This window comes from Orycteropus afer, unplaced genomic scaffold (assembly GCF_000298275.1).
Source record: "Orycteropus afer afer isolate SDZICR_OR568_19922 unplaced genomic scaffold, OryAfe1.0 scaffold00193, whole genome shotgun sequence".
In the NCBI taxonomy this organism is placed as follows: domain Eukaryota; kingdom Metazoa; phylum Chordata; class Mammalia; order Tubulidentata; family Orycteropodidae; genus Orycteropus; species Orycteropus afer.
In genome coordinates, this window is record NW_006921780.1 from 6,145,732 (window position 1) to 6,163,742 (window position 18,011).

Sequence of the window (18,011 nt, forward strand, 5' to 3'; positions counted from 1 at the left end):
AGAGGTGTTTTGGAGTGTTGGTGCGTCGAAAGTATGCTACTTCCTGGAATCGTGCAAGAATGACACTGAAGTTGTGGCCGCTTTCAGCAAGAATAGAAGAAAGGCGATTAATTTGTACTACCATCTTTGTTCTGGGCAGGCCCTTCTTAGTCTCAGGGAAAGTGAGTGAGGAAGCCAACTAAGGGCAGGGAGGGACGTCCGACCGAGACGCCATCATTAACAAGGCTATTTGGGAGGCCATCTTGGATCAGGGCATTTATTTGAAGTGTATCTTACTGGAAAATTAGGATAGCTAACTAGGCATATTCCTTTGTATTACCGTCAGCCATCCCTTAAAAACCCCAAGGCTTCATTTTCTGTGAAAGGGGTTTTTATTCCTATTCTAACTAGTCAGAACCTTCATTTGATGGATTTGGAACAGTGTAATGTAATGCAAAGAGCTCAGGCTCTAAGACCAGAAAAACCCTGGTCTCACGCCCATCTTTGCTACATCTTTTCTCAGAGATCTTTGGCAAACCTTTTAACTTAATTGAGCCTTAGTTTCCTCATCTATAAAATGTAGATACCACTATCAACTTTACAGGCCTGTTATGTGAATTAAATAAAATCAAGGGCCTAGATTCTATGCTCATGGAATACCTAGCTCAATTACTGGCACAGAATAAACATTATGTAAATACAGGTTTCTCTTCCCCTTTTCCCAACGACTGTGAACTCAGCTCTAGTTTCTAGCCACCGGTCTCCATGACAACATTTGAGGAAGAACACCCTAACAGCAAAGGGGAAAAAAAAAAATAAGACATTTGCCCAAATACAGAGATGATGCTTACTACCCACGACTTTAATAAGAATAATGAGGCTCCACACTATTTACATGCAAAAATACTATTTTTATTCTGAGACATAGCCTCTTGCTGGAGTGGGACCCTGTCTGGAAATGCAGTTTCAGGGCCTGAGTGACCCCATTCCTTTGTTCTAAAGTAGGAGGAAGTTATTCCAAAAGGAAAAGGAGAGGCGAGAGAGACCTGTAAAGGACTCCCCTTATTTAAGGTGACTGGAGGCAGAAGATAAGGGAGCTGGAAAGGGGGTCAGTCCTTCCAGCAAACACTGAGGACTTCAAAGAGCTTCCTGGACAAGTTCCTCCCTAATCTGAAGCTCAGAAGGTCAGGAAGTATTCAAGGGTCCAGGGACAGAGCAGGAGTGGGCAACACAGCAGTATTTGTGTGCAGGCTCTGACCTGGCCCTGTCCACCTTCCTTCACCTTAGGCTTCCATGGAAGTTCACAGCCTCAGAGGAGAGCAGGAGCTTGCTGGAATTCCCCCTCCATTCTTCTCTTTGAAAAACTTCTTAAGTTTTCTGCCTGCCTATATTCCCCTTAATTAATAGCTCCACTCCCTGGGAACAGGATCTTGGCAACTTTCTTAGGAAATCTCCTAAGGGATAAGTGGTTTCTGTCTGAGGTAAACAAACTCAGGTAAACAAACCAACCTGTGGCCTCTCAGGGTCAAAAAAGAGAAGCAGGAGGTCAAAGCCTGTAGAGTTAGGCTCTACAGCTGGTCAAGGACCCTAGACATTCAAGACAACTGCTTGGTCCCCTTTCCCCAGTAGTCTGGTCCTAATCACAATTCCTCACTTTTCCCAGGGTTAGCCTGTGTTTCAAATGCATAAGATCGGCGCTGAGGAAGCATAAGGGGATCAGGGGGCTGGAGTTCTCTGGGGGGCAGACTAAGGCGACTCCGGGGTCCAGATCCTTCTGCACCTTCAGGTGGAAGCTCCAGGCAGCTAAGGGGCCGATGAGAATAGGCAGGGCTCATGCTACAGGGTGTGGTTCTGGGGATGAGACTATAGTCCCCACCTCCAGTACAGGTCTGGGTCCGCCGAACTCCCTGAGCCTCAGTCCTCTGGCGGTCCCGTGCCAGGGCCACAGCAGCGTCAAAAGAAAGACTGCCCCCATTCCTCCAGGAGGAGCGGGAGGCTCGGGACCCCCATGCCCTTTCCCCAGGAGTCCCATCAAGCCGGCCAGGCCTAGGACATGGGTTTGCAGGTGCCACATGGATTTTGGTACACAGTGCACTGGGCATCTTGGCAAACTGTGGTTTGGGGGGCACCACAGGCACAGAGCGGACCTGTTGGACTTGAATCAGGGTGGAAGCCAGGCGCATACCCACACCACCAGCTAAGCCAGAGGGACAGGGGCACAGATCACAACCCTCTGGACTGAGCTGCCCCTCAGGCTCCATCTCCTCTGGCTGAGGTGGCTGTGGGGCTATCTCTTCCCCCTCAGAGGATGGGGCATTGCTCACTTTGGCGCAGTCAGTCTCTAGGGCTTCTTCATCTGACCCTTCATGGAAGGAGCCCTCTTCAAAATGGTCATCTCCAGACCTCAGGTGTCCCTCTGCCTCTCCATCTCCACTCTCCCGTTCCTTGCTGACCTCCCCTACTACTACTTCAGGGATTCTATTGTCTTCACCGTCTCCTTGGTCTTCTCTTGCTTCCTGGTCCCCACCTCCACTCTGTCCTTTGATATCATCTTCTCTGCCTCCCTCATCCTCTTGTTTATATACAATTTCCCAGCTTTCTTCAGCAACTTGGTGTTCCTGGGCCTCATGCTCTGAGACCTTTCCAGCTTCTACCTGGGCCTCCTCTCCTCTGTCAGCATCTTCTGCTCTCTCAATCTCTCTTTCCTTCTCCTCGTCTTTATCCTGCTCTCCTGGTTCCTCCATACCCTTAGCTGCCTCCATACTCTCAGTTTCATTCTGACTGGTGGACTGCTCTTCTATGATCTCTGTCTCTATACCACTCCCTTCTCTCAAACTGACCAGCATTTCTTGGCCTCCCTCAGCCTCCACTCCTTCCTCACCTGACTCTCCAGCCTCTACCTTGGTCTCTGGACTCCCCTCAGCCTCCTCCCTGATGTCCCATCTGTTTTCAGGCTCAGCCTCCTTGTTCTCTCCAACTTCCCAGCATGTCTCTTCTCCCTCAGCCTGCCCTGGAGCCTGTCTTTCACACCCTGCTGCCTTTTGCTTTGGACTCCCTAGAACTTCCCAGGTCGGAGGTTTGGGCTCCAGAAGGGGACTTAAGTCATCATAAGCACTCAGGAAGACTTCCTCCCCACTTTCCTCTTCTGCTTCAGGCCTGGGGCCGACAAAGTCCAGGGAACAGCAGCTGGGAGCCAGGACAAACTGTGCTTCATCCAGAGAGAGGTCATCCAGGGGTGGCTCCACAGAGAACTCCTCTACCTGTAGGCACAGCATTGTAGTTCAGGACCAAGTGGCTCCGTTCACCCTCAGGCCCTATACCACCCCAAAACCCAGCACAGCTCCTCCTTACCTGAGGCCCAACTCCCAGGAGCTCCTCCAGGTAGCCCATCCCAGGATCGTCCTCCCCAGGGGAGAAGGCTGCTCCTGCTGCTCCTGCCTTGGCTACCTCCCCATCCTCTGCCCCCACCCACTCAGGCTCTGAGCTGCTTGAGTCCTCTAGGAAGGAGAAGGAATCTTGCACCTCCTGGGACAGAGAATCCTCCAGGGCAGGGGCCACATCTGCTGGGCCTGAATTAGCCAAGGGACCTTGGGCTGGACTTGGCTCCAACTTCTCATCTGTTGAGGGAAAGGTAATCTGAGAAATCCAAAGGTTATAGCCAGCCCTGAGACTTTCTAATGTGAGTATTCCTAATATGATACAGTATGGGTCCAACAGGGAGCTCTGGTAGCATAGTGGCTAAGACACTTGCCTGCTAACCAGACAGCTGGCGGTTCAAACCCACCAGCCACTCCTCGGAAGGAAGGTTGGGCAATCCTACTTCCGTAGTGATACTGCCTCGGAAACCCAAGGAGGGGTCGCTATGAGTCGGGTTTGACTCGACGGCACATAACAACAACAACAACATTATATATTCCCACACTAGGACTTAGTAATCCCTGCTCTGTGTGTCTGACACAGACCCCCATTCTTGGATACATCAGTGATCTGAAGGCTGCCAGGGATCTTCTCTCCATGAATTTCACATAACCTAATATTAGATTCCCCCAAACCCAAACCCGGGGAGGGACTGAAGGTAACCACCCCAAAGCCCAAGGACTGAGGCCTCTGACCTTCTCAGGGAAGATCCTAGCATTGGAGCTTCATCCTAGAGCTCTAGTCCCCCTTCCCAGTCCTGGGAAATCCCTAGGTCCTCACCTGGGGGGCCAGGGCCAGGGCCAGGACCAGGGCAAGGGCCAGAGGCAGGAGTTGGCCGGGGCTGTAGGGCAGGGCACTCAAGGCCACGGGTGAGCCTGGCCAAGGAGACATTGGAGATGATGTTTGGGGGCACGTTGAGGATAGAGGTGATGTGTAGGGGGAGGTTGACATTGTAGGGGTCTGAGATGTGGACCCCAGCACAGCGCTCTGCACGGCTGGTACCACTAGCCCGGGCCATTGGCCGCCCAGCTCGTGGTGTGCCTGGCTCAGAGTTTGTGCCGCCCAGTGCCTCTGTCTCGGGCTCCTGCTCGCCCTCTGCTGCCTCCACGGAATCATTCTCACGCAGCATGGGTCTTGGCCGGGGACTGCTGGGTCCCATCAACCCCTCTGGCTCTGTGGAAAGGAAAAAGGACAATAGCTCAGCTGCAAGGGGAAGCCTAAGAACGCTCTGAAGAATGTTCCCTGTTACACCAGGCCCAGCTCCCCTCAGCCACAGAAGACAGTTCACCCCACTTGCACATACCCCTTCCTCTTCCTGCAGAAACAGTCACTGGCCATGACTGCCACACATACACTTAAACATGCATACTGTCCCAGTTACATCTATGTATAAACATGAACATGCACATAGACTATAAGCTTACCACTATTACCCCAGCATCCTGCACAGTGGCTGGTATATAAATTAAATATATAAATAAATATTATATACTCCTCAGAAGGAAGGTTGGGCAATCCTACTTCCATAGTGATACTGCCTCGGAAACCCAAGGAGGGGTCGCTATGAGTCGGGTTTGACTCGATGACACATAACAACAACAACAACAATATTATATATCATTAAATATTTTTGAAATCATTGAACACAGGTGGCCACATATACAGATACACATGCAAACAGAGGAATGCACCCACTGTGGTCTCAGCCATAATATTGTTCTTCTTTTGCAGACACATTCCTAGACATGCACACACACAGATGCACACAGACCTACACTGTTGGTTGCACCACAAACATACATTCACACACAAATGCACGTCTTCACTCTCACCATCACTGGCTCCAGCCGCAGCACTCAGTGAGTCCATGCTCTTGGCTGGCCGCAGTGTCCCTTTATCAGACTTGTCCTCTGCAAGACAGGGATGTGCGTAGAGCCAGGGCCTTGCACACATCGACAGAGCTCATCCCACATCTCCCCAGACTTACCCCTATCTTCGGCCCCTCGTGGAAGTTTACGCTTTGTCTCATGGCCAGAGCGACCCAGATTGAAGATGGATCTCCATTTCCTGACCTTCAAAGACCCTTTCCTCCTGCAGGGAATGGGGAAATAATTGGGGAATTGGGGGAAGGCTCAGTGCAGGGGAGGGGGTGCCCAGGAAAGAGGCCTTACTTGTGCTCAGCAAGCTCAATGATAGTGTGGTAGGGCCGGATCTGTGGGGGTCCATCGCCCGCCTGCAGGATGCTGGGCAGGTGGTAGGGCAGGGACCTGGGCATAAAGTCCTCAGGGCTGTTTGATGCCCGGACTCCTGGAAGCGATCGCCATCCACCCTCCACTTCACCACCTATGAAAAAAAAATTGGCCAGCCAGGAAGAAATCAGAGAGGGAACTCAGGCACCTAACCCTTCATTGCTCTCTCCCCATCACCAATTGCCAGGCTGGGTATATACACAGAGACCCACAGGAAGAGGCCCTCCAAAGCCCTCAAGAAGGGGCCATAATGGACAGAGAGGGCTAGGAGGTCCCAGGACATTGGCCTGGTGAGCTGGGGTTGAAAATGAGCAATCATTAGCTTTAAGGGCCAGGAGGGTAAGTGAGAGCTCAGGCTACACCCTGGACTGAGAGTAGAATAGTCCTGTTCAAGTCTTCACTCTGCCATTATCTTACCAGGGTCTTTTCCATGTGATAATAAGCAACATCTCCTCTTTGTGCCTGGACTCATTTTTTTTTCATCTACAAAAGGGGAAGCCTGGACTAGTTGATCTTGGAGGCATTCTGTAACTCTGACATGACCACCTGGACAAAAGTGGCAATGTGGTGGGTGGGGAGGACACTGACCAGAGAGGGTAGCACCCCCGAAGAGCTGGTCCACATGTGTGAGGATGAACTCGACGACAATGGACTGCACACGCACCTCCATGAAGGCTGCTGTCCCATTGAAGCCTGAGGCCTCTATGTCCTTAGACCTGTGGAGATGTGAAGTTACTGTGCTCCCACCACTACCACACCTCCCCATTCTAATGCTCCCTGAAAATACCTATATCCTTTCCCCTGGATTCCCTTAACCCTGTTTCCACCTCTTAAATCACACACATGATTCAAGTCTCAATGCCACTTCTTCCAGGAAGCCTTCTAGGACCCCCTCCTCAGAATTGACTTTTGCTTCCTTTGCATACCCAAATTGCCTTGTTCGTAATGAACCACCAGACTTCTCATAGCTTGCCTTAAGCCACAGTGAGTGGCATGTAAGTCAATCCTCCAATAGACTGTAAGACATTTGCTCAATGAACATTTAGGCACTAATGGCAGTGGGTTTTTTTGTTTTTTTTTTTCCCCAGTTATCCTGTTCTAGTCTCTGAGTTCAGTGATAAAGTGATGGGCTTTGCTTGAGCTCAGAGAAGGGACTCAATGTGGCTGGAGGAGGTCCCTATCCCACTCAATGCAGTACTGAACCTCTCTGTTTGTCAGTGGGCTCTTTGACACTCCACAGCCCTCTCCAGTGTGCCCACACATCCACACCCCCACCCTGGAGCATCCTCCCAAGCTAGTCTCTCCCAGGATCCTCACATACACGCTCATTCATGCTCCCACCTGAGTAGGTTGGGGGCCCACACAATGGCCAGGTTTCGGGCATGCATGTTGGTCTGGGTGCTGAATGAAGCCATATGCACCAAGTGCCGCATTAGGAACTCCAGGGTCCTGCAGGAAGGAGACATCATTTAACAAGGACATATCTAGACTGGGCCTGGGGCCTGGGACCTGGGAGAAGGAGAGGTCAAGGCTCCAGGTGGAGAGAGAGCTCAGGGTGTGTGCGTGTGTGTGTGTGTGTGTGTGTGTAAGTCAGGACTCTCTGGTGGGAGTAGTGGAGCCACACACACCTGTAGTTTGGGACAGGGAGTTCTTGAAGCACCTCTAGGATCTTGACCAAGCGTTCAGGTTCCATCTGTACTGCCACAGCCTCCTGATTCAGGGGGAAGGTACAAGGAGCAGGAGTCAATGACCCAGGAATGCCCTCACTCACTCCCCAGAGTTCTAAGCCAAACTCTCAGGAACGATCTGTGCTGTACCCTGCACTTCCCAACAGATGTTCTGAGGCAGATTGGCATAATAGAGAGAGCTCAGAATCTGCGGCCCACAAGACCTATGGCAGAGTAGAGTCATCTAACAGATGTGTGACCTTGAGCAACTCATGGTCGCTCCCTGTGCCTCAGTGTTCTCATCGGCAAAGCTCTAGTACTGGAATGTATCTGTGGATCCAACCTCAAGGGTACCCCTAGGACTGCAGGGCTCTTGAAAGTTGTCTAGGGAGGCTTACACTCACACAGCTGGCAGAGGATGAGGGCAATCTCTTCCCTAAGACAACACCTTCAGGGTCTCTTCGTGCAGTTGTGCTCAATAAAATGTAACTCAATTCAATTCAGGATAGCATTTTTATCATGTGTTGTCTCATTCAAGATATAGTCACCAAACAGTTACAGCTAATAGAGGGACAGCCTTGAAAATGCTTTGGTTTCTAAAACATGTTCTCATTCTCTTAAATGCAGGGGATCTCTGGTCTAGGTGATTTCCAAGGGATCTTCCAACTTTGCTAATCTGCTACTACTGTCCCCAAGTCCCACCATCTCAATGGCCATGTGCAGTCTGCTGGCCTGAAAAGGAAAAGCTATGGTGGAGGGAGAGTGAAGAGAAGAGAGACAAGGGGAGGGCAAGGTAGCAGCGCTAGGAGATTGGGATGGGAGTGTCTTTCCTCAGTAATGCTTTATTGTAGTCTCTGTCACTCAGGTTCACTAGGACTCTCACTGGCATGTGACACACCTGGGGTATTAAAACCAGAGCAGGTGCCCTGAGCCCCTTCTTCCACACCCACTGCCTCTCAACTCACAGCAAACTTGTCATAGAGCCGGTAAGTAAGTAGGGGGTCTGGCAGTTCTCTGAAATAGGCCTTGCACAGAGAGGAGACGCAGTGAATGTCCTGGAGGTAAACATCCCGGCGCAGGTCTGGCTTCCGCTCTGCCTCAAACTCCTGCCTGGGGAAGTGCAGAGTGGTCAGGAGTGGTAGGAATTGGGGAAAATGTGAGGCAAGGTGGGAGCTGTAGGGATGGGCTCCAGATGGGGCTGTGGCTCACCATGTCCGGAACTTGAAAGGAGAATGTCTGGACATGTACACAAGGCAGGAAATGTAAGGCATTGCATATGGAAATGTGAAGATGGGAATGTGGAAACAGGTAAGAGCATGAGTAACAAGACTGTGCCTGAACAGGGGTATATGTCAGGGATATAGATGTCAATGTTAAATAGGCATATGTTGGAGACAGTAGAAGTGGGGGAATGGACCTAAGTAGGTGTTTCTGGTATGTGTAAAGGGCAATGGGTATAATTCTTAGAAAAAATTAGGGGTAAACCATCATAACTTTAGATTTGGCAATAGTTACTTAGATATGATATAAAAAGCACAAACAACCAAAGAAAAAGTAGCTAAGTTAGACTTTATCAAAATTAAGAACTTTTGCTTGTCAAAGGATACTACCAACAAAGTGAAAAGACAACCCACAGAATGGGAGAATATATTTGCAAATTATATATCTGATAAGGGTTAAGTATCAAGATTATATAAAGATCTCTTATAATTCAACAATAAAAAGACAAATAATCTAATTTTAGATTTGTTGTTGTTGTTGTTGTTTGCCGTCGAGTCGACCCCGACTCATAGCGACCCCTCCTTGGGTTTCCAAGGCAGTATCACTACGGAAGTAGGATTGCCCAACCTTCCTTCCGAGGAGTGGCTGGTAGATTAGACAAAGGATTTGAATAGACATTTCTAAGGAAGATATAGGAGCTCTGGTAGCATAGTGGCTAAGACACTTGCCTGCTAACCAGACGGCTGGCGGTTCAAACCCACCAGCCACTCCTCGGAAGGTAGGTTGGGCATTCCTACTTCCGTAGTGATACTGCCTCGGAAACCCAAGGAGGGGTCGCTATGAGTTGGGGCCGACTCGATGGAAAACAACAACAACAACAACAACAAAGGAAGATATACAAATGGCCAATAAGCACATGAAAAGATGCTCAACATCATTAGTCATTAGGGAAATGCCAATCAAAACCACAGTGAAATACTACTTCACATCCACTAAGATGACTATAATTAAAAAGACATAACAAGTATTGGAGAGGATGTAGAGAAATTAGAACCCTCATACATTGCTGTTGGGATGGTATAGTGAGAAAGCCAGTACAGAAAGCAGTTTGGCAGTTCCTCAAAATACTAAATTTCAAGCTACCATATGATCCAGCAATTCCACTGGTAGGTATGTACCCAAAAGAATTAAAAAATATGTTCACACAAAAATTTGTATATGAATTTTCCTAACAGCAGTACTCATAATAGTCAAAAAGTGGGAACAACTCAAATGTCCATCAACTGATGAATCAAAAAACAAAATGTAGTATAAACATGCAATGGAATATTATTTGGGCAGAAAAAGGAATGAACTACTGATCCATGCTACACCACAGATGAACCTTGAAAACAGTTTGCTAAGTGAAAGAAGTTAGACGCAAAAGGCCATATATTGCATGATACTATATTTATATGAAATGTTCATAATGGATGAATAGAAAGTAGATTAGTGGTTGCCAGGGGCTAGGAGAAGGGGAAAATAGGGAGTGACTGCTAATGGATATGGATTTCTTTTTGGGGTGATGAAAATATTCTGGAATCAGATAATGGTGATGAATGTACAACCTTGTGAATATATTTAAAAAGTAAAATGAATTGTATACTCTATATTGATGAATTTTATGGTGTGTGAATTATGGTAAATTTAAAAAGAAAACAAGATGGCTCAGTGTGTGCACGTGTGTGTATATTGGGCTGGCAGAGGATGAGGGCAATCTCTTCCCTAAGACAACACCTAACATCTTCTCTGCTCCCCTCACCCCTCCTCTCTGCTCTCCCCAACACCCTCCACCATGGTCCTCTGGCTCCCTGGCCTCCTGGCCTCAGAGCCCTCCCAGCTCTGCCTGACTCACCGGAGCTTCTGGATGTTGGAAGAAACCCCTGAGAGGCGGTAGATCCCATCCACCACTCCATACTCCTCCACAAACTCTGCGCAGCTCCTTAGCACCTGGGGCACTGGGAACATAGATGAGGTGGAGAAAAAGAAATCAGGTCTGGGAGGGAAGAGACTACAGAAGGTCTGACAGATGGGTGCACCAGGCTAGAGGATGTTGGGAGATTGAGGGTGAAGCTCATGGAATAAAAACTTTCAGAAAGATTCTTCCAGATCATACCCACCAACCCCTCTACAGCATCTTTGCCCATTGGGTTCAAGAGCCTCACATAAACCCCTCCAGTGATGGGTAGCTTATTCTCTCTCCAGACAGCCCCATTCCTTTGTGAGAAACTTCTACTTTATGTTGAGCTGAAATTTGTCTCTCTGTAATTACTAGTTAGAGTCCCTGAGTGGTACCAACGGTTACCACACTTAGCTGCTAACCACAAGATTGGAGTTTAGACTTCACACACAGGCACCTGGCAATCTACTACCGAAAAATCAGCCATCGAAACTCTATGGAGCACAATTCCACTGTGACACACATGGGATCGCCATGAGTTGGGACCACCTCCAGGGCAACTAGTTTAATTACTGGTTTCTGCTTCAGAATTTTTAAGGATTAGCAATCTGGTTGGGAGGATAAAGGAGTGGTCTTGAAAGTCCATTTGCATAACACTCTACAGAATATAAAGGAAATACTAATTGGGTGAATCAAAATGGAGCAGGGCTGATGGAGGTGGTTACTGAGAAGTACCCCCTTTGGTAAGCAAGTTCATAGATATTAGCTCCATCCTAGGAAGGATACTAAATAGTAACGGACCTTCAAATATGTCAGTTCAGAAGGGGATGGACATCCCCTATGTTAACTGCTTTATATATATTCTGTCATTTAGTTCTGTAAATTTGGTATTCTATTTTCCATTTGACAAATAAGAAAACTGAGAGAATCAAAGAAATAATGGGTCCCAAGTATCACCCAGCTAGAACCAGTATTAAAATTCAAGAGTCTAAAAAGTTATATTATCTCCCAGGCCCTGGTCCCTCTTCTTCTGTTACTAAACTGTAAACTCTTTAAAGACAAGATCTAAGTATGATCCATCTTGGTGTTGTTCGTATTATCTGACATGGTATCTCAGACATTTTCAGACATGGTACCAGAAAAAAAAAAATCAAACTAGTTGTCATCCTGTTGAATGTGACTCATGGCAGCCCCAATGTACTTCAGAGTAGAATTGTGCTCTCTAGGTAGGGACAGGTTACTCAATAAGCAAGGTAAGCACAGGCTGACTTATGCTTACTTACTAATCTGTAGTGAGCAATTTCACATTTTTCACCACATGTGATGTGAATTTATTCACTACAGATTAGTAAATAAGCACAAGTAAGCCCATGCTTACCTTGTTTACAAGGTACTCCATTCCTGTCGTGAATTGTGAATTTGGGAAGAGGCTTTGATTCTGTAGGAAGGTACTGTTGGGTTGAGAGAGAAAGCTAGATGTCAGCCATAGCAAGAGCAGAATCTCTGATGTGGAGATAGATATAAAAGTCAGAGACAAGGACCATTTGTGCCACCCAGGGACACTTCTCAGGGATGATGTTGTTGTTAGGTGACTTTGAGACTTTTTAAAATTTATACTGACCCCGTGTGACAGAGCAGAACTGTCTCATAGGGTTTTCTTGGCTATAATTTTACAGAAGCAGATCACTAGGTCTTTCTGCCACAGAGCTACTGAGTGGGTTCAAACTGCCAAGCTTTCCATTAGCAGCCAAATGCTTAACCATTTGCACCACAAGGGATCCCTCTCAGACACATAGATCCTTGGAAGCCATGTGTCAGAGCTGGTCTCCACACAGCCACACAGTTATCTTTCCAAAGCACATCTCTGATTTAAATCTTTTGCTACAAACTCTCTGCTTCACCCCACCCTAATCCCCATTGCTTACCTTACAGATACAGAATAAAGTAACAACTCCTCAGTATGGCATTTAAGACACAAACCAGGTCCAGCCACCATTCCAGCCTGAGCTCCGATGAATTCTCTCTATAAATCCTATAAATTCAGCTCTTGCTAGTCCATGAACAGCCTTGGTACCATCACTCATGTTATTTCCTTGCCTGGAATTCCTTCTCTTCTGATTCTGCCTGGTGAACTCCTATGCGTTCCTCAAAACACATCTCAAATCCTTTACTCATACCTGCTTTATAGTACTTACTGCACTTTGTTATGATTAGTTTATTTTATATTTACACCTTCTGACAAATAGTAACCTCCTGTCCAGTATTTAGCAGTGTTGAAATAGAGCAAGTGCTCAATAAATGATTCAACAAATTAATCAATGAATTATGAGAACCAGTGGCATCCCCGTGGGGATTTAGTGGAGACTATTGCCTATGACAAAACAATTGGTTCTATTTACAGGAACCCACCAGAGAAATTCTTCTCAGATCTCAATGTAAAAAAAAGCTAAGCCTCTCTTTTTGTTGTCGTTGTTCTTATGGGCCTGATGAACTCTGTACCTGATATGTTTACCTCTTTACTTTCACCACTAGGAATCTCAGAGTCAACCTCCAGGAACCATATCGAATTACTTGACATGCATTTCTGGGTGCTGATCTTACTCTCACTCTTATCTTACTCTTACTCTTGTTTTTCCTTCAACCCCATTCTTTCCATCATTTACTCTATTTTTTTTAAATAAACTTTTGTATTTTGAAAGTCATCCCAAGCTCTCTGTGAAATAAAGTGAGATAGAAATGCATAATATGGAATGAAAGAAACAATCAATAAATAAATCCATCAACAACTATCTTTAAACCCTCTTTATGTGACCTGGTTTCCAGATGCTTCACCCTCCTGCACACCAGAGCCAGGACTAGGATGAGACAAGGAAGGTACCTAGGGTACAAGAAAGCACTCACTCTCAGGTTTTCCCAAGTGCCAACTCTGCACTTACACAATCTTGAGAGTAAGTGCCTCCTTAAGAATGAGTTGTTTAGGATACTTACATGACCCTGAGATTAATTGCCTCTCAAATTTTGCATCCTAGGCACCTCTCTTGTCTCACACTAGTCTTGACCCTGCAGTACAACACCCCATAAAGACCTGCTCCATTTGTCAGAGTACTCCAACCTTAGGTCCCCAGCATTGAATGCAGAGAGGGGTACATCCTTCCTTGTTTGAGCTGCTGCTCTATTCTTGGGTGCCTGAGGCTACACCAACTCTTTTGGTCATTGCATTACCCTGTTGACTCATAAAGAGTCTACTGTCACCTAAAACCCCCAGGTTCTTTTCCTACGAACAGCAACCAAGCCAGGCTTTCCCATCCTGTCCTTCTCTGTTGATTTTGAACCTCCTGAGAAGGCTCTTAAAGAAGGCATTTGAGAGCCTAAGGAGTCAAAGCCAAAGAAGATATGTGTCAAAGAGATGGAGGAAGAGAAACAGGGGTCAGAGAAATAAGAGTCAAAGAGATAGAAATTGGAGAGATGAGGTCAGAGATAAAAGTTAGAGATAGGGTTAGGGTGATGGAGTCAAAGGGCTGGAGACATCAAGGATGGAGATTGGGTCAGGAAGGAAGGCCCCAAGCTTACAGACTTGGAGAATCAGAAATCTGAACAAGGGAGTAAAGATGTAAGGATTGGGAACAGGAAGAAATCAGTACATAGAAGGGTTTAGGGAAAGAAGAGACTCACTTGGGGGCAGCGAGCTGAGAGAGGAGGCTGAGATGAACAAAAAAGGTGAGGATGAAAACTAGCAGTCAGAGTAGATAAATTAGGCAGAAACATGTATCCCCACTGGCCTGGTCTCTCATTTTCTTGCTGGGTCTTGGGTTAACAACAGAAGCCATCACCAATCTCTGTCTGTTCTCTACTTTCCACCTTTGTGTGCCAAGAGGAGGTGAAAGATAGTGCAGGAGGCTGCTATTGTGACTCTAGCACCCAAGATCACTCTACCCTTGGGCTCAGGTGGGGTTCTGGTCAGGGCAGAGGGCACTTCTCTCTCACTGTGGGATTCACCCAGGGTCAGGATCCAGCAACCAGATGTCTATTCCCTCTGGAGAGCATGCACCTCACCTGCTGGAAATGCGAACGGAGGAGGAGAGCTGAGAGATCAGCCCCAGTTAAATGATATATCCTTGGGTCAACAATCATCATTCTCAAGAGAAATCCCTTGTTAAGGAGTAAACCTTGCACTAGCAACTGAACCAGTTCGGTCCACTCTGAGAGGAAGGCTCAGAACAGCCCCACTTGGGCTGTGTGAGACTCTTTCTTGCGGCCTGGGCTTTCCCTTTAGGGGAGGTCAATGTGGATGGGGACCTCTGAGTGGAGGGGGAGAGAAAAAGGGAAGGAGGTGTCTGGGGAGGCAGGGGCGGGGCCGGGAGCAGGAAATGAGCTGGGAACCACCACCACCCTCCCTCCACTGCAGGCGCTACAGTCCCAGAACAGAAGAGGGGACAAAGAGGAAATGACAGATTGGGGTGGGGTGTGGGGGAAAGAATCATGCCCTTCACTGGGAGGAGCTCAAAGTGCTAAAAACAAGCTGGATTAGGCTGGGCTGCCAGGATACCTGGGTTCAACTTCAAATCAACTCAAGAAGTATTGTTAAGAGGCTATTCCATGCCAGGCACAGTTGTGGATCCTGTGATGTCCCTGGTCCTGCTAGCTTCCTGCCTACTCCAAGGCAACTCAGGAAGGGAGCCAAGCAAACTCCACAGATAGACCTCACACCCACCCTCCTTTGTCCTTCCACCCCCATCTTCAAACCAGGCCTCCAGTCATCTCTTTCACTCTTCCCATGTTCCCCATTTCACCAGCTTCTCTCCTCACCCTTCACTTTGAACCTGTTTCTGTTTTGCACAGAACAACTGGAAAATCACAGGGAATGGGGGAGAGGATTAACCCCACCCCAGATCCCACCTGTGGGCCAGCGAGACTGCAGAGGGGTCAGAGCCCATAACCTTAACCCTGGGATTGCTCTTCCAACTGGGAAACCCTCATCCTCCCCAAATGCCATCCTCAGACTCTCCTGGGGCCCTTCTCCTATCTCTTTTCATTCAACCCCAAGGACCATCCATTGCTCCTTGGCCACTCCTCCTCTGACCCTGTCCTCTCAGCTCCCTCTCCCATTCTCAGTCTCCTTCCCCTCCATTTCCACTTTTTCTACCTCTCTAGGGTCTCCAATCTCTCCATCCTCTCCCTCAGTGCTCTCTCAGTGTTCCCAGGCTCATCTCCTCAGCTGCTTCATCCCCAGGCAATTGCATAAGAGAGCTACCCTGCCTTCTTCACTGAGCTGCATTTCCTGCCTTGCCGCCCATCAACCTCTTGGGTGGTGACCGGGCTACTGCCCCTACCTCAGGTGCAACCAGAAGCTGCTTCTACCCCTGGGACTAGATCCAGCTTGAGAAGGTCTGTACTCCCATTCCCCCCACAGCAGCTCTGAGGTGTCTCCTTACCCTCCTGGCCTGAGTGCTGCAGGTGCTCCTGCAAGTCACACCCAAACACCCGCTCCTTCGAGTTGCCTTTCTTCTTTCCTTTCTGTCGAGACTTCATGACCGGAGCCCCAGGGCTCTGGCCCAGCCACCTCTGTCCCCCAAGACCTTTGCCCTACCAGTCCCCCATGGGATCCCAAGCTGGCCTCTGGGCTTGGCCCAGCCCCAGGGGGGCAGGGCTCCAAGCTAGGGGTGGAGGGTGGCCTGGGCAACTGGCTGCAGCTCTTGCCTCTGGAACCCCAACCACACGGAAGTGGCTGTGGAAGAGGAAGCTGTCAGGACCCCAGCAAGAAGCTGTGTCTCGTGGCGCAGCCTGGCACTCGCCTTTCTTGCCCCGTTCAGCCCTTGGGGGGGGGGGGGGGGCAGAAGACAGGAAGCTGTGCAGCTCCTCAAACCCGCTTCCTGTTAGAGCATCTTTGCAACCACAGGGCCTAGGGTGGGGGAGGTAGCTGACATTCACATCCTTACTCATTTCTGGGACTGTGCTAATTGGTCCAGGGTGGTGATGTCAGAGCCCTGGGTGGGGTGATATCGCCTGGGGTAGGAGCAGGTAACTGACACCCTTAGAGACCAGAATTCTAGGGTCCATGGTGGTAACCCAAGGCTTGGCTGGCAGCAAGGCAGCACATGGCTGTGTACAGCACACCCAGGAGGGAGAATGGCCAGGCTCTGCCTCTGACAGGCCTATAACCTCAGTCAAGTCACATTGCCTCACTCAGCCTGTTTCCATGTTTATGAACATGAAAAGGGCAGAGTAGACAATCTTTCAATCCTCCCAGCTCTAACATTCTATGACTTATTCAACTTGAGTTTCAGTTTCTTTATCTGTAAAAATGTACACTGCTGTCTACCTCACAGGTCTGTAGTTATGAGACTCCAGTACAATAAAGGATTTAAAACACTTTGCAAACTAAAACACTGGACATCCTGGAAGTGATTCTTAGCTCCACCATCCTACTGTGGACTAGCAGATATGGCTGAAAGTCTTGTGGAGGCCAATTCTTTCCCATTTCCCTCTCAGCTACATGCATTCTAACTCCTCCTCTACTTGTGATAACAGGAAGGATGGTCCTACGACAGAGAATATAGGGATTCAGGCTTACCCAGGCCAAAAGGCAAGACAGCAACCACATATAACAGGTTTTATCTGTTTATTTAAAAACAGAATATCATTTTATGTACAAATATGCACATATTTACACAAAATGTACACAGTAGAAATGGGATAGTAGACTCAAAGTCCTGGGCTGGCTAGGAAGCAGGGAATGAGAGTCTCTCCTTTGGTCCAGAAAACCAGCAGATTCCAGGCCACAAAGGCTTGGGCGCAGAATCTAGGTATTTTGGTTAAGTGTGTTTGGGTGAACCAGGCAAAATAGATTTCATCTAACTCCAGGTTCCATCTAGTGAATCTGCCCAAGGGGCCCTGAGATTAAAGACCCAGGAACCCCTGGGAGAAAAGGAGGCATTTGTGCCCAAGCACCTGCTTCACCTCACCTGAATCCCTATCCTCCTTTGATGTGTAATCAATATCCTCTCTTCCCTATACCACAGCTGAACCAGGAGCCCTGTCACCAAGCCCCAGCAACTCCCCAGAGGACCACAAACAACTGTGGATAGAACTGAAAATAGAGACAAGGCTAGGGAAAGAGTTGAGGGGCTACTAGGGCCAAGGACCCTACCTAGTTCTCCTTTAGCCAGTAACCATGGAGGCTTGCACTCCTAATTCACACTTCAGGCTGTCTCCAAGGGGCTGCCTAGATGAACATGCCTTAGAAGGAGCACCTTTCAGAGCTGCGGGAATTGACCCCATGGGAATGGAGTCCAAGCGAGAGCTAGATTTGCTGAATTTCAGTGTTGGCTGGAATTGTTAACTATTCCAGTAACAGATGTCCAGACAAATCAAAAGTTTTTCTTCAAAAGTTTTTTCTCGTAGTAGAGGGTTTGAAGCATTATTACTTAAGGGAGCTCACCCTGTGAAGGTTTATTTACAAAAATACACAGCGGGCCCAGAGGCCACCAGAGGGCAGAAGGCTTTAGCCATAACAGTTGGAGCATCTGGCAGAACCCAAGG

General features: G+C 48.1%; 1 protein-coding gene across 1 annotated transcript; it reads right to left on the minus strand.

Moving 5' to 3' along the window:
* Positions 1–1,619: 1,619 nt before the first annotated feature.
* On the minus strand, positions 1,620–16,001 carry ARHGAP30 (Rho GTPase activating protein 30). Its single transcript, XM_007947802.2, has 12 exons — positions 15,905–16,001; positions 10,428–10,530; positions 8,278–8,422; positions 7,274–7,356; positions 6,987–7,094; positions 6,234–6,361; positions 5,568–5,739; positions 5,384–5,487; positions 5,229–5,306; positions 4,177–4,569; positions 3,331–3,596; positions 1,620–3,239 (listed from the first exon to the last, which is right to left on the minus strand). Exons 1-12 carry the CDS (start codon positions 15,999–16,001, stop codon positions 1,620–1,622), a joined length of 3,297 nt encoding a protein of 1,098 aa, XP_007945993.1.
* Positions 16,002–18,011: the final 2,010 nt, after the last annotated feature.

Excerpts from the sequence above, each read along its gene's own strand:
- ARHGAP30 (XM_007947802.2), bottom strand. The coding sequence starts at position 16,001 with ATGAAGTCTCGACAGAAAGGAAAGAAGAAAGGCAACTCGAAGGAGCGG. Across the intron at positions 7,357-8,277 it reads GGCTCTATGACAAGTTTGCT|GAGGCTGTGGCAGTACAGAT; the intron begins GTGAGTTGAGAG and ends CCCCTGAATCAG. Across the intron at positions 5,307-5,383 it reads ACGAGGGGCCGAAGATAGGG|AGGACAAGTCTGATAAAGGG; the intron begins GTAAGTCTGGGG and ends CCTGTCTTGCAG.